Raw genomic sequence first — 16,871 nt, 5'->3', positions numbered from 1 at the left:
TGATCTATCTCCTAGAGCAAGGGAAACAAAAGAAAAAATAAATAAATGGGACTACATCAAACTAAAAAGTTTTTTCACAGCAAAGGAAACCATCAACAAAACAAAAAGACATCTTACAGAATGGGGGAAGATAGCTGCTAATGATACATCTGATAAGGGGTTAATATCCAAAATTTATAAAGGACTCATACAAATCAACACCAAAAAAAACAAACAATCCAATTTAAAAATGGGTAGAAGACAGGAATAGCTATTTCTCCAAAGAGAACATACACATGGTGAAGAGACATATGAAATCATCACTAATCATCACAGTAACGCAAATAAAAACACAATGAGATACCACCTCACTCCTGTCAGAATGACTATCATTAATAAATCAACAAACAACAAGTGCTGGTGAAGAGATGGAGTAAAGGGAACCCTCATACACTGTTGGTGGGATTGCAAATTGGTATAGTCACTATGGAAAACAGTAGGGAGGTTCTTCAAAAAATTAAAAATGGAGCTACCTTATGACCCAGCAATTCCACTCCTATTATCCAAAGAAATCCAAAACACTAATTTGAAAAAATATATGCACCCCTATGTGTATTGCAGTGCTATTCACAATAGCCAAGACATGGAAACCAAAATACCCATTAATATACAATTGGATAAAGAAACCGTGGTACATTTATACAATGGAGTATTATTCAGCCATTAAAAAAAATGGAATCTTGTGAAATAAGTCAGACTGAGAAAGACAAATACCATATGATCTCACTTATATGTGGATTCTAAAGAACAGAATAAACGAAAAAAACAAAACAGAAATAGGGTACTAGATACAGAGAACAACCTGATAGTTGCTAGATGAGAGGGGGTTGGGGGATAAGTAAGGAGGTGAAGGGATTAGAAAATACAAATTTGTAGTCCCAATACAGTCACGGGGATGTGAATTACAGTATGAGAAATATAATCAATAATGTAAAGACTATATAGGGTATCAGATGGGTATTGGACTTATCAAGGGAATCACTTCATAGATTATATAAATGCCTAACCACTGAGCTGTACACCTGAAGCTGATATAAAATAATACTGAATGTCAGCTATGACGTAAAATACAGTATAGGGAATATAGTCCATGGTATTGTAATAGCTATCTACAGCGTCAGAGGGGTAGTAGACTTGTTGAGGTTATCACTTTGTGAGGGGTGTAAATGTCTAATTATTATGCTGTTTTGTACACCTGAAAGTAGTAATAAAATTAAATTTTTAAAAATCGATATGGCTCTTATAAAAGATATGAAGTGATAAACATACACACACAAATGAGAGACTCAACTATAATACACACGTCAGTTAACATAAGAAAAGAGTCTATTTTCTTTTTTATTTCATACGATTTAATTATTTTACGTTAGACTTTTAAAATTCACTTTGGACCCAGCATGTCCTTAGGCTTCACCCACTCATCAAACTGCTCTGCTGTGAGATAGCCAAGTTCAATAGCAGTTGCCTTTAAGGTTGATCCATTTTTGTGTGCTGTCTTAGCAATCTTTGCTGCCTTGTCATACCCTGAAGGAAAAATAAAAAGGCAATATAGGAGTCAGTAGTGAGATTTGGTTTTCTAAAGCAAAACATAATCATTATTATTTACTTGCTATTGATGCTACTCATCTCTTAAGTAACATTTTTCAACCTTAAAAATATTGAACAGTGATTACCTTAATAGTTGTCAATTCTTCTATAGAATTAAACCTTTACTTTTCTTATGTTATACGGATAAACATACCTCAATTTCTACAAGAGATTTGTTCCCAAATTGAAATTGCCCAATAACTCAGATATTTTCACAGGGGAAAACTATGGAGCACCAAGACATAACAATATACATCATAGTATAAAAGTGGTGTTTCAAACATGTTTAACTAGAAATAATTATCTTTCTAACAAAGCTGACGAGCTGGCGCTGCTGGATGAGGACTGAGGGGGCAGGAGGCGACTGTCACAGGAGCAGCCAGGGCTCCGGAGACGCCTTCAGGGCGGCTTCCAGCAGCTCTTCTCTGCTCAGCATTCCATACCCGGCCTCTTACCAGACATTCAGGATACCGGTGGGGAAATTTTGGCTTAATTATATACAAAATATGTATGAAAGATCACAAGTGTCCTGCTTACAGCAGTCACTTGCTTTTAAAAGTGATGAAAGTAGGGGCACGACAGTTCCACAAGTTGACTTAATGTAATTTTTCAAAAGTGAAAAGGCCAAACTAAGAAAGAAAAGAAAAAATGAAAATGAAACCAATAAAGAAGGAAAAAAAGAAAAAAAACCCAAGATGAGAGGATTATGACCAAAGAGAAGAAGCCTGCTGAGGCATCTGCTCACCCACCAAGCAAGGTAGTGTCAGTATGCAATTACTGACCATCTATACAACAAATTACAGGCACAGTTAATTTTACTAGCTACCTGAATTTGTGAAAGCTAAACACCTACTGATCAGATAGCTCTGAGAAAGGATTCTCACGTTAAACCTTTGGGGTCAATATTAGATACCTGGTACTTTTATGGTAATAATGACATTAAAGTCTAAACATTATGCTAATCACTTTCAGTTCTCTTCTTTGAGTCCCACAAAACACCATTCCCAATCGGCCTGTTACATAACAAGCACAAAGAGACTCCACAATGTGGAGTGTGAGGCTCGTGCTGACACCCGTGAGGTGTGGCTTGCCTGCTTATCCTTGTATGGTCTTTACCTCACAGTGGATTGACTCCAAGGAAGACTTATCAATCATTCAGCTTTTGGAGTACCTCTAATTTCAATATTTTGGAACAAGTTCTGAAGGAGAGATGCAATAAAACATTTCTCACATGAGCCTTTGAGTTCCCCTGAGTATCTCTCCAGTTGAATGTTGAGGTACAATAATTTAAAAAGGATCAAAATATCATTACCAATCTCAATACCACACCAAAGAACAGATATCACATTGGGCTCAGAGCTTTCAGAAGCAGTTAAATGAGCTCTAACTTTATAAGACTGAAATTACTGGCTTGATGTGAAGCCAATTATAGAAAATCAGCCCTGAAATTTCAGGATTATAGAAGAATGTATTAAAGCGGTAACCATAACAGGCCAAATGACTGCATAACTTGTTCTAAAATACAGAATCAAAGAGTATGTTAATAATCTCAGCTCAGCCGTAAGAGATGGTGGGAAAAAGCTTTGAACACATCATAACACAATGCAGTGATGACGCAAAACCTACGAGTCAAACAGTGCATTCAATGGGAACCACTGGGGTCAGTCTGTACGTTTAAATATACAAAATGAAATATTTACGATTCTGGAAAAGGCTTGCCATACAAAAGCTATGGTTTTAGACACATATTTGCATTTCCCCCTTTTCCCTATAAGCGATGAATACATAACCCTTTTTCTTTTAATTGGAAACTTTCCATTTCTTAATTGAGCAGAATAAAAACAAAGCATAGCCGAGCACCTAGAGAAGGTAGAAAAAGAATTCATTCCATGTTGCCAAGCAGTCAGCGCCACCGAGTGACATCACCAACTGAGAGGCTCTTCCCCAGTGTCTACAGAATGAATATAAAGCATCGGAATTCCACTAAGATTAAATAAGTTTGAATCTATCACATTTCAAACAAAATGAAGCATAAGTTTTTGAAAAAACCATGTCACCATAAAATTTATATATAATGTCTTACAACACAATGTCAAGTATTTTATAGAATTTTACTGAAAAGAAATTGGTGTCTACAAACACTGACCCAGTATTCTCTTTAAAATTTTCAGCTTTTTTCTTTTGTATTCAAATGTACATTATTATTTCTTAAACCCTTACCTATATGAGGATTAAGAGCTGTCACCAACATTAGAGACTCGTTCATTAGCTTGTTGATCCTTTCTGTGTTGGCCTGGATTCCCACCACGCAGTTTTCAGTGAAAGAAACCGATGCATCTCCCAGCAGTCTGGCTGAGTGCAGCACATTTTTAATCTAGGAGAGAGAGAGAGAAAGAGAGAGACGTATTAAGCTTAACTGTCTATTGTCCAGTAACATACAGTATTATTTGCGAGTTCATAAGTGAATATATAATTCAATACACACACAGCACTCCTATAGCTTTAAGGCAAAACAAATATTGTAATCATTTGAGGGCACAGAAATCCAAGAGGCAAAAAGGAATAAATAATAAATACATATAACTAAAATATAGGACACTATGTGATATTATACAGCACAGGTATAAAATGTTAAGAGTACAGAGAAAGAGAAATTCATCCCAGTTGCAAGAATTGGTAAAGATGTAGAGGATCTCAAGGAGAGGATTTAGCCAGAGATGGAGAAAGAATCCTCCATGCAGGACGAAGAGGAGCAGAGATGCGGAGTTAGGAAGTTCAGTATGTGTTTGAGTAAATCAGTGAAATCGGGGCTTCCCAACTCTTAATAATCACCACATTTCTTTATGTTTAACAAAACAAATATTCCATGGACAATTTAAATTAACCTCTCACACAATATTTACAAACAGTATAAAATCAATTAGTTTCTTTTAGCATTTCCTTTCTTTTTGGTAACATTTCCAATATATATTAAGTTATATACCCTGTTTCCCTGAAAATAAGACCTAGCCGGACAATCAGATCTAATGGGTCTTTTTGGAGCAAAAATTAATATTACTTATTATATTATATTATATATTATTATTACATTACATTACATTACATTATATTATAGACCCAATCTTATTTTACTACAAGACCAGGTTTTATATTAATTTTTGCTCCAAAAGACGCATTAGAGCTGATTGTCTGGCTAGGTCTCATTTTCAGGGAAACACGGTATCCACATCCTAATCTCTTTTGGTCTAAAACCCCAGCATCTGAACACTATGTTCCCAACAATGGGCTCCAGTAGAAGTCACAGGACTTCAAGATTCATTCATTGGATGGCAAATGTTAACTATCTTGATTTATTTTCTATTAAAGACAAAACCGATTTTTTGTTTTAAAAATTAGCGAGACATTTTATTGTTATACACCTATATTTGCCAGGCAGCTGGTATTGATTTTTGGAATGTGACCTGAAAGCAAAAGCTTATATAGGTCTGAGTTCTGCTTTGGCCTGTCCTCTTCCTATTTCCCACCAGAATGTACATTCCATAGGGGCAAAAAAAGTCTGTCCTGTTCATTGTTCTATTACTAGCAACCCGTACATGCCTGATAGAGACTAGTACTCAATAAATACTTGATGAATATACGGAATGAATATACTTAATTTTGTCATTTGCATATTATCATCAAATTAAAATCAGACTTTACAAATACAAACTGGAAATAAGCCTCTGATATATTTTAGAAATAACATTTTACACAAATAAAGGACTCTTAATGATGACAACTCCATTATCTGAATCTGGGAAAGTGGATGAAAGATGATGCCATCCTGTTCTAGCTTCATAAAGATGAAGGAAAAAGAACAGTTTTAGTGGACACAATCAACTTTTCAAGTTATGTGGAAGAGGTAAAACCAATGAAAGTCTGAGAGAGAAAGGGAAGACAACTGGAGAAAAGTGCTGAAGAAACCAAGGGCAAAGAGGGTTTCAGGAGGGAAGAGTCAAGGTCAGATGTTAGATAGCTGCGGCACGTCTACTGGACTCGGGAGGTCACAAGAGACTGCGAGAACAATTCAAGTACAAGTAGGGCTGACACCGACTGTCGCACCCATGCTGTGAATTAGAGTGAGTGTGTGGGTTACTCGTTTCAGAAGACTGAATTTGGAGGAAGGAGCAGCAGCATGAGGGACAGGATTGAGGCAGGGTATTTTTGTTTGTTTGTTTTTAATAAACTGAGGAGGCATGAACTTATTTCTAGCCACTGGCATTCCCACTGGTGAGGGATGAGGAAGAAACCTATACCCTACCTTCCAGAATTTTTCTTCCTGTTAAGAAAAGCAAACCATCAAATTATATGTACTAAAAGTCACCTAACTGAATATCCAGGATTAATCCTCTAACATTAATATATGCTTGACTTCCAACTGCTACTTATATCATCTAAGTACCTAATGTGCAATCTATGGAAATCTTTATGAAATACAAAAACCAAGACAATTAGCCTTCAGTCAAATACATAAAAAATCAAATTTAAAGCTTACCATCATTGGCTTGAAAACATTCAACTCAAAATGTCCATTGCTACCTCCGACGGTGACAGCGACATGATTCCCCATGATTTGGGCTGCAACCATGGTCATCGCTTCACACTGGGTAGGGTTCACCTTGCCTTCGAGAAAACCACAGGGAAAGACTGCACGTCAAACACACTCAGGGCTTATGTGTCAGCTAAGATTAGGTCTTATGTCAAATAATCAAGAAAAGCAGGAAATCTAACTTTATTAAATAAAGTAAGACAGGTGTACAAGACAAGGTAATAAACTAATAAATTTAAAAAAAGATGTATATAAATTCCAGTAAGCTATAATTTTTATTAACAATTTTAAACCCATAATATCTCAACAAATAGCATAATTATATATATGAACTTTTTTGTTTACTAAGTTGTAAATAAAGTTTTTCAGTCCAAAAATAAATAATAATAAAAATAAAGTAAGACATATAATAAAGCAAGGCCCCAACAATCAGTGCTGATTTCATGAAACAAACCAACCAATGCAAGGGGATTGATGGGTAGCCACAAACTGAATCATTTAATGTTTACTGCGTAATAAGTAATGAGTACCTGCAACCATACATAAAATGCAGTTCTACCTTCCTGGCTTTCATTCATTCTAGAAATGTTTATAAAGCCAGGTATTGAATATACAATGATATGTGAGAAAGGTGCAGGCCCTACCCTGCAGAACTTGGAGGCTAGGGAGAGAGCGCTGGCGATTACAACACATCAGGGGCAAAGACAGACGAGTGCGGGCCGCTGTGGGAACAGTTATAAGAGGCCCCTCACCGCACTTGGGAGGCTTCTCACAGGACGACAGTAAGCCAGAATTTTCCTATTCATCATATGAATCTCCAGGACCCCACCCCTGGGAACACTCCTCTGACAAGCTCAAGTTTGACCAAACACCCCAGATTCCTCTGAGCAACACAAAGCAACACACTGGGGGAAGATTATTTCCTTTTCTGTAACTCTGAATTTCTCTTTTCTCAGGCAATCGCCTTGAATTTGCAATCAACTAAACTCATGTCATTTTTCAGCATGAAATACTTTAAAATCAAATCTCTTCTCATTCTATACATGCACAGATTTAAAATAATCTACTCAGGTCTTTCTTTTTCATCATTAGAAGTCACCTTGTCAGTTTTAGTCCAACCTACAGAGGCCTTTATGAATCTCAATTCTGTTATTTGGCGCAGTGCTATCTCAGCTTCGTTATCTTCTAACCTGATTAGCATGTATTCTCTACAGTCACCCTCAGTCACCAGCAAAGTGGTGAAGGGGCAGAATCCTTCAGCTCGACACCAAGATATTCGTCCAGTTTGAAGTCAACTCATTAGCCACTACTTAAGTGTCACTGTGCTCCCAGCGACACCCATCTACCAGTACTGCCCACACTTCACTGGATTCAATGAACATCATGTGCGTCTGTCAAATGACTTGCTGGAATCCAGACGTCCAACGTCTGTGTCACTGCCCCAAAGCCAAAAATTAAATACGCGTTTAGTAGAATTTATTTGTATTCAATCCATGCTGATCACTTTAATAGCCTGTTCTAGAACTCTCTTGGTAGCGGATTGGGAAAGACAGAACTATTATACATTTTCCAATGTGGAAATCAAAATGCATGCTACTAACAAAAATTCTTTTTTTCCTATATTGTTGGGTGATGTTCTCTGAAGTCGTGATCAAAGTAGACCCAAAAAGACCTTCTGAAACTAGTGTGCCGCACGTGTCTCCATCCATCTTTGGGATCATGGGATCCCAAAAAGGAGACATGCTCTGTAGATAAGAGTCCCTGGGTTCTAGTCGAGTCCCAGCTCCAACATTTACCAGCTATGTGATTACCTGGCATGATACTGCTTCCTGGTTCATTTTCAGGTAAAATCAGTTCCCCCAGACCAGAACGAGGACCAGAACCCAGAAAACGAATATCATTTGCAATCTTCATCAGACTGCAAGCAGTAGTGTTCATGGCTCCACTTAGCTCTACCAAAGCATCATGAGCAGCCAGAGCTTCAAATTTATTTGGAGCTGTAACAAAAGGCAAGCCTGAAGAAAAAAATAATAACCTGTATGAGTTAACAGGTACAATTAAATGATTTTCTAATATCAGCAAGTTAAACAGAAAGTGCAGTATATAAAAACCAGAAATAGAACAATAAAAATTTTACTTCAGAAAAAAATTGTTTAAGACCAAACCTTTGTCTACATTTCTTTAAAAAGTCCTGAAGAAGTAGAAAGAATCTGGTAATACTAGCACATTTAAGGATGAAAAATCAAGTACTGTAAATACATCGGAAAAAAAAAACACCATCCTACTGCAAACACGTGTGTATGATGCCTACTCTTGAGTAAAGATGAAAAGTAGGTAAAATTCACTCTGCTTTATTCCAAACTCCTTTCCTAATACAATTCTACCCCCACATCCCCATGCTATTCTCTCCTCTCTCCAAGGGCCCACAAAATCCTCTGAGAGATTAGGGAGCCAAAATGCGTTAGACAATCTCAGCCAATCTCTCCTATGTTCAAAATTTTAAAGATCTACATATTCTAAACCCTATAATACTATTCTTCTTGATTTAAAAACAAATCTCTCTGACTAAGCAATAATGAGCATTGTATAATTATCTCTACGCTAATCCTCTGGTAACATCTGTATCTTAGTAAGTTTTCTAGACATGATAACTTGGGTGTAACAATTGTTATCATTATCGAGAGTATAGGACTTTACTAAAGGAACGACAGGATTCAAAAAGGTCATTAGTTCATAGAAATATCACAGCATGCCATAGAAAACAAAATTAAGTCTGTCAATATTTACAACATATTTATCATTCAAATGAATTCCTAAACCAGGTGTCGGTATTGACTGTTTTGAAAATAAGTATTCAAAACAGTTTTAAAGAGAAATAATTAAATACCAATAGATAGTCACACCGCTAGCATGGATCGATTTTAACTGCATGAGTGATGTCACCATGATGGTGACATAGGCTGTTCCCAACTTAGCTCCCCCTCACAAGAGAGGGATTAACAACTCTTCAAAATCAAGACACCGCCAAGAGAATCATAGTACTCGGGGGAGGCTGAAGACCAAGACAGACGGCACTAGAAAGGTAAGAGAAGTGGCTATGCATCGGCCACACTGCCCCTTCCCCAGGATAGCAGCACCACATGGTACGATCTCCCCTGAGCATCCAGTTCTTCCAGCGGGAAAAGAGAACCCAGACAGAACACCCAGCCCCTCCTCCCAAGCATGTGGGTCACTCTGCGGGAGCCCCACCATGCAGATTGCAGAGGAATCTGCAGAGCGCAACCACTGGGAATCTGTGATGCAGAAGGGGGGAAGGACTTGCAACAATCGGCATGGATCTTGGCAGGCTGAGTTCACACCTGAAATTCTGAAGAAAAGGTAGCAAATAATACCCAATCGGAACAGCAGAAAGAATTTTTTTAAATGGGGATAGTTTAAGGCACCTCTGAGATAACATCAAGTGTAGCAACATTCCCATCATAGGGATACCGGAGGAGAAGAGAGAGCAAGGAATTCAGAACCAATTTGAAAAAATAATGACAGAAAACTTCCTTACCCTGGTGAAGGATGTAGACATACGAGCTCAGGAAGCAGAGAGAGTCCCAAACAACATGAACCCAAACAGGCCCACACCAAGACACATCAAAATGAAAATGTCAAAGGTTAAAAACAAAGAGGGAATCTTAAAAGCAGCAAGAGAAAAGCAGTTCCTTACCTACAAAGGAGCTCCCATAAACAGTCAGCAGGTTTCACAACAGAAACTTTGCAGGCTACAAGGGATAGGCATGAAATATTCAAAGTGAGGAAAAGTCAGGACCTACAACCAAGATTCCTCTACCCAGCAAAGCTATTATTTAGAATCCAAGGACAAATAAAGAGCTTCCCAGACCAGAAAAAGCTAAAGGAGTTCATCACCACCAAACCAGTATTACAAGGAATGTTAAAGGGACTTCTTTAAGAAGAAAAAGGGGGGGTGACAGAAACATGAATAACAAAATGGCAATAACTATGTACCTATCAATAATCACTAAAAATATAAATGGAGGGCTGGCTTGGTGGTTCAGGTGGTTGGAGCGTCGTGCTCCTAACGTCGAGGTCAACGGCTTGATTCCCACATGGGCTAGTAAGCTGCGCCCTCTACACTTAAGATTGTGAACAACAGCTCTCCCTGGAGTGGGCTCCTGTGAGCAGCCGGAGGTTGGCGTGAGCTGCCATGGGCAGCTGTGTGCTGCTGCAGGCTGCTGTGTGCCTCCATGAGTGGCCAGTGGCCAGGGTGAGTGACCAGCAGCCAGTGTCAGTGGCCCGCAGACAGAGTGAGCTGCTGTGTGCAGCCGTGGGCTACTGTGTGCTGCCATGAGTGGCCAATGGCTAGCATGAGTGGCCGGCAGTCAGCGTGAGTGACCGGCAGTCAGTGTGAGTGACCAGCAGCCGTAAGAGCTACCCTGAGGTGCTGTGAGCAGCCGACCCACGACTTGTGACCAACTGCCTCAGCCGGGGGGAATGTAAGGCTCATAATACCAGCATGGGCCAGGGAGCTGTGTCCTACACAACTAGACTGAGAAACAATGGCTTGAACCGGAGTGGGTGGGGGTGAGGTGGAAGTAAGGGGGGGGGGGAATATATAAATGGATTAAATGCTCCAATCAAAAGACATAAGGATGGCTGAATGGATAAAAAAATCAAGATTCATACATATGCTGTCTACAAGAGACCCACTTCAGATTGAAAGACACACACAGACTGAAAGTAAAGGGATAGAAAAAGATATTTCATGCAAATAGAAATGTTTTAAAAAAGCTAGAGTAGCAATACTTATAGCAGACAAAAGTTATGCACTCAAAACTAATACTGATGGATGTAAAGAAAGAGTCTGAACGTAATAGTCATAGCAGGGGACTTTAACTCCCCACTGATATCAATGGATAGATCTTCCAGACAAAAACCAACAAGCAAACAGAGGTCTCAAATGACACAGTAGAAAACAAGGATTTAATTGGTATTTTTTAGAACACTTCACCCCAAAGCAACAGAATACACATACGTTTCAAATGCACATGGTATATTTTCCTGGGCAGATCACATGTCAGGCCACAAAACAAGTCTCAATAAATATAAACAGACTGAAATCATACCAAGCATCTTCTCCTGTGACAATGGTATGAAACTAGAGATCAAATACAAGGACAAAACTGAAAAACACACAAACATATGGAGGCCAAATAACATGCTACTAAACAATGAATGGGCTGACAATGAGATCAAGGAAAAAAGATACCTTGAAACAAATGAAAATGAAAACATCACCAAGTCAAAATCTATGGTACACAGCAAAAGTAGTCCTAAGTGGAAAATTCATAACAATATAGGCCTAACACCACAAGAAACAAGAAAAATCTCAAATAAACCATCTATCCTTATATCTAAAGGAACTATAAGAAGAACAACAAACCAAGCCCAAAGTGAGCAGAAGGAAGAAAATAAAATCAGAGAGGAAATAAATAAAATAGAGTCTAAAAAAATACAAAAGATCAATGAAACCAGGAGCTGTTTCTTTAAAAATATGAAATTGATAAAACTTTAACCAAACTCAGCAAGAAAAAAGAAAACTCTAATAAATAAAATCAGAAATGAAAGTGGATAAGTGACAACTGACACTAGAGAAATACAAAGGATTATAAGAAAATAATTCTAACAATTATATGCCAACAAATTGGGCAATATGAAAGAAATGAATAAATTCCTAGAACCATACAATCTTCCAAGACAGAGTCAAGAAGAAACAGAAAATATGAACATACTGATTACTACCAACAAATTTTGAATCAGTAATCAAAAAGCTCCCAGCAAACAAAAGAGCTGGATCAGATGGCTTCACAGGTGAATTTCACCAAACATCAAACAGGAATTAACACCTTTACTCTCAAACTATTCCAAAAAATTCAAAAGGTGGGAAGGTTCCCCAGTTCATTTTACAAGGCCAGCATTACCCTGACTCAAAAACCAGACAAAGACACTATTTTAAAAAAAGAAAATTAAAGGCCAATAGCCTTAATGAACATAGATGCAAAAATTCTCAACAAAATTTTAGCAAGCCAAACTCAACAATAGGTTAAAAAGATCGTATGCCCTGATCAAGTAAGATTTATTCCTGGGATGCAAGATTGGTTCAATATCCGCAGATCAATTAACATAATACAGTACATAAACAAAATGAAGGATATAAATCATATGATCATATCAATAGATGTAGAAAACGTGTTTGACAAAATCCAGCATCCATTTATGATAAAAACTCTCAGAAAAGTGGTGACAGAGGGAACATATCTCAATATAATAAAGGCCATATACAACAAACCCACAGCTAATGTCATACTTAACAAGGAAAAGCTAAACGTGTTTTGCTTAAGATGGAACAGGACAAGGATGTCCACTTTCATCACTTTTATTCAACATATTAGTGGAAGTCCTAGACACAGCAATCAGAAAAGACAAAGAAATAAAAGGCATCCAAACTGGAAAGGAAGAAGTAAAACTGTCATGATTTGCAGATGACATGATACTATACACAGAGAATTATAAGACTGCAACAAAAAACTGTTAGAACTGATAAATGAATTCAGTATAGCAGCAGGATAGAAAATTAATATTCAGAAATCGGTTGCACTTTTTTATGATTTTATATACAGTTATGGTTTATTATCTTTCTTTTTTTTAATTTATTGGGATGACAATTGTTAATGAAATTACATAATTTCAAGTGTACAACAAACTATCAGAAAGAGAAATTAAGAAAACAATCCTATTTACAATTGTATGGAAAAAAAAATATAGGAATAAATTAGCCAAGGTAGTAAAAGACCTGCACTCAAAAAATTATAAGACATTAAAGAAACTGAAGAAGATGCAAATAAATGGACTCATATACCATGCTTATGGATAGGAGTCATTTACACCGTTAAAATAGCTATACTACCCAAAGTAACCCACAGTCTCAGTGTAATTCCTATCAAAATACCAATGGCCTTTTTCACAGATTAGAACAAAATCCTAAAATTTGTTTGGAACCACAAAAGACTCTGAATAACCACAGCAATCTTGAGAAAGAGGAACAAAATTGAGATATCACACGACCTGATATCAAACTATACTACAAAGCTACAGTAATCAAAACAACACGGTACTGGTTTAAAAACAGACATATATATCAATGGAACAGGACAGAAAGCCCAGAAATAAACTCACACCCCTATGGTCAATTAGCTATGACAAAGGAGGCAAGAATAAACAATGGGGTAAAGACTGTTTTTTCAATAAATGGTGCTGGGAAAATTGGACAGGCACATACAAAACAAATGAAACCAGACCACATTCTTACACCATATACAAGAATAAACTCAAAATGGATTAAAGAAAATGTAAGACCAGAAGCCACAAAACTCCTAAATGATAACATAGGCAGTAAACTCTCTGACACTGCTCTTAGTAATATTTTTTTCTGATTTACCTCTTTGGGTAATAGAAAAACAAGAAAAAAGAAAATGATGGGACTACATCAAACTGAAACATTTTTGCTCAGCAAAGGAAACCATCAACAAATCTAAATGACAACCTACTCAATGGGAGAAGATATTCGCCAACGATACATCTGATAAGGGGTTAATATTCAACATTTATACGGGCTTATACAACTCAACATCAAAAAAACCCAAACAATCCAATTGAAAAATGGGCAGAGGACCTGAATAGACATTTCACCAAAGAGGACACAGAGACGGTCAACAGACATATGATAAGATGCTCAAGGTCACTAATCATCAGAGAAATGCAAATCAAAACCACAATGAGATATCACCTTACACCTGTCAGAATGGCCATCATCAATAAATCAACCAACAACAAGCAGTGGTGAGGATATGGAGAAAAGGGAACTCTTGTGCACTGTTGGTGGGATTGCAAATTGGTGCAGCTACTATGGAAAACAGTATGGAAGTTACTCAAAAATTTAAAAACAGAACTACTGGTTACTTATCTGAAGAAATCCAAAACACTAATTCAAAAAGATATAGGCACTCTTATGTTCACTGCAGCATTATGTACAATAGCCAAGATGTGGAAGCAACATAACTGCTCATCAATAGATGATTAGATAAAGAAGATGTGGTACATATATACAATAGAATATTACTTGGAGATTAAAAAAATGAAATCTTACCATTTGTGACAACATGGATGGGCCTAGAGGGTATTTTGCTAAGTAAAATGAGTCAGACAGAGAAAGACAAATACCATATGATCTCACTTATATATGTTATCTAAAGAACAAAATAAATGAACAAACAAAAGAGAAACAGAATCTTAGATACATAGAACGAACTGATGGTTGCCAGATGGGAGTGGGGTTGGGGTGTTGGGTGAGAAAAATGATGGGATGAGGAAGTACAAATTGGTATTTACAAAATAGTCAGGGGGATGTAAAGTACAGCATAGGGAATATAGTCAATAATATTGTAATAACTATGCATGGTGCCAGATGGGTACTAGATTTATCAGGGGCAATCACTTCATAAATTACATAAAACTCTAACCACTAAGCTGTGCATATGAAACTAATATAATATTGAATGTCAATGTAATTTTTAAAAATGCATGAAAAAACATGAGCAGATACCAGTGAAAGGAATCAAGATTCATGAAAAATCAGGTAAATGTGACACAGCCAAAGGAAACTAATAAAGCTCCAATTACCGACCATAAAGAAATGGAGATCTATGAACTGTGCTTAAAAATAAGCATAATTACAATACTCTGTTATTAGTTACACAATATAAAAAAATGTAAATTGTAACAAAATAACATTAAAATCTTAGGGGGTGGAGAAGTAAAAGTGTAAAGCTTACAAATTCTATTGAAGTTAAGTTGTTACCAGTTTAAAATGAGGTGTTATAAGTTTAAGATATTTTATGTAAGCTTCATGGTAACCACAAGCAAAAATCCTGTAATGATTATACAAAAGAACATGATAGAGAAGTCAAAGCTACTGATGATAACAAAAGGTATCAAAACATTAAAAAAAGACAGCAGGGTAAGGAACAACGGATCTACAAAATAACCAGAAAATTGACAATAAAGTCCTTACCTATAACAATTATTTTAAATGTAAATGAATTAAATACTCCAATTAACGACACAGAATAGATGAATGGATTAAAAAAAAAACCAAAAAACAATATGCTACCATGTTTCCCCTAGAATAAGACCTAGCCGGCAATCAGCTGTAATGCATCTTTTGAAGCAAAAATTAATACAAGACTTGGTCTTATTTTACTATAATATAAGACTGGGTCTTATATAATGTAATGTAATGTAATATAATGTAATGTAATATAATATAATACCAGGTCTCATGTTAATTTTTGCTCCAAAAGACGCAGTAGAGCTGATTGTCCGGCTAGGTCTTATTTTCTGGGAAACACGGTATCTACAAGAGACTCACTTTAGACTTAAAGACACACAATAGGCTGAGAGTGAATAGATGTAAAAAGACATTTCATTCAAATGGCAATCAGAAAAAAAGCAAAAGAAGCAATACTTACATCAGACAAAATAGATTTTAAGAAAAAAAAATGGTAAAAAGAGACAAAGAAGGTCATTATGTAATGATATTGGGACCAATACATCAAGAAGATATAACAATTGTAAATACTTATGCACACAACATTGGAGTACCAAAAAATATAAAGCAAAATCTAGCAGAGCTAAAAAGATAAATAAACAGCACTACTATAATACTTTAGGACTTTAATATCCCACTCTCAACAATGGATGGATTATCCAGACAGAATCAACAAGGGAACAGTAGATTTGAACAACACTGCAGAGCAAAAAGCTCTAACAGACACATACAGAACATTCTATCCAACAATAGCAGAATGCACATTCTTTTCAAGTAGACATGCAACATTTTCTATGATAGACCATATTTTAGGGCAACAAAACAAGTCTTAGCAAACTCAAGAAGACTGAAATCATACCAAAGTATCTTTTCTAACCACAATGGTATAAAGTAGAAAAAAACACTCCTAAAATAAAACACGTGTTTGATGGGAAAATATTATTTGTAATTTTAAATTTGCAAAAATTTAAAGCAAAAACACCCAGAAAATATATAGACTGATAAAAATGACTAATTCATATTATCACTGACCTGTGAGTGTAGCCACCTTTGCAGCAACCTTTTCTGCAAAGCCAATTCTAGTATTTAAGCCAGTTCCGACAGCAGTGCCTCCAGCTGCCAGCTCATAGATTCTTGGCATGGCAGCTTTTATTCTCGTCATTGCATATTTCACTTGTTGAACATAACCACTAAATTCCTGAAAAGAGAAAGAAATTAAAGTGAGAATATATAATTTACTCTTGACTTAGAAGTTACTCCAACTGCATTAAGTAGAAGTTTTCCTAAAATACATTTCTGGCACTAAATTATAAGTTACTCATGTGGTATTCACACTATTTTAGTTCATATGATGAGCAAAGTGAAGGAAAGAATGAATTTTTATAAACCTATGAGGTAGGACAATGCCCCTGATGATAACATGCAGCCTGTTTATCATCTAGTCTTTTAATAGAAAGCAAAGAAAAACAACATAGACGAAATAAA

The 16,871-nt window shown here is 36.5% G+C and overlaps 1 protein-coding gene across 1 annotated transcript in view; it reads right to left on the bottom strand.

Annotated features, from left to right (window-relative positions):
- Positions 1-1,358: 1,358 nt before the first annotated feature.
- FH (fumarate hydratase) overlaps positions 1,359-16,871 on the bottom strand; it is a 31,339-nt gene continuing 15,826 nt past the window's right edge. Inside the window, exons 6-10 of the mRNA XM_081039487.1 lie at positions 16,419-16,584; positions 8,026-8,229; positions 6,161-6,288; positions 3,847-4,000; positions 1,359-1,563 (exon numbers count right to left, since the gene is read on the bottom strand). Coding sequence (XP_080895613.1) covers positions 1,421-1,563; positions 3,847-4,000; positions 6,161-6,288; positions 8,026-8,229; positions 16,419-16,584 — 795 coding nt within the window. The 3' untranslated portion in view covers positions 1,359-1,420. The remainder of the gene's footprint in view (positions 1,564-3,846; positions 4,001-6,160; positions 6,289-8,025; positions 8,230-16,418; positions 16,585-16,871) is intronic.

The sequence above is a fragment of the Rhinolophus hipposideros genome, assembly GCF_964194185.1.
Source record: "Rhinolophus hipposideros genome assembly, chromosome: 26".
In the NCBI taxonomy this organism is placed as follows: Eukaryota; Metazoa; Chordata; class Mammalia; order Chiroptera; family Rhinolophidae; genus Rhinolophus; species Rhinolophus hipposideros.
Note: the sequence above shows the minus strand (reverse complement) of the source record. Positions and strands in the feature narration are given on the sequence as shown.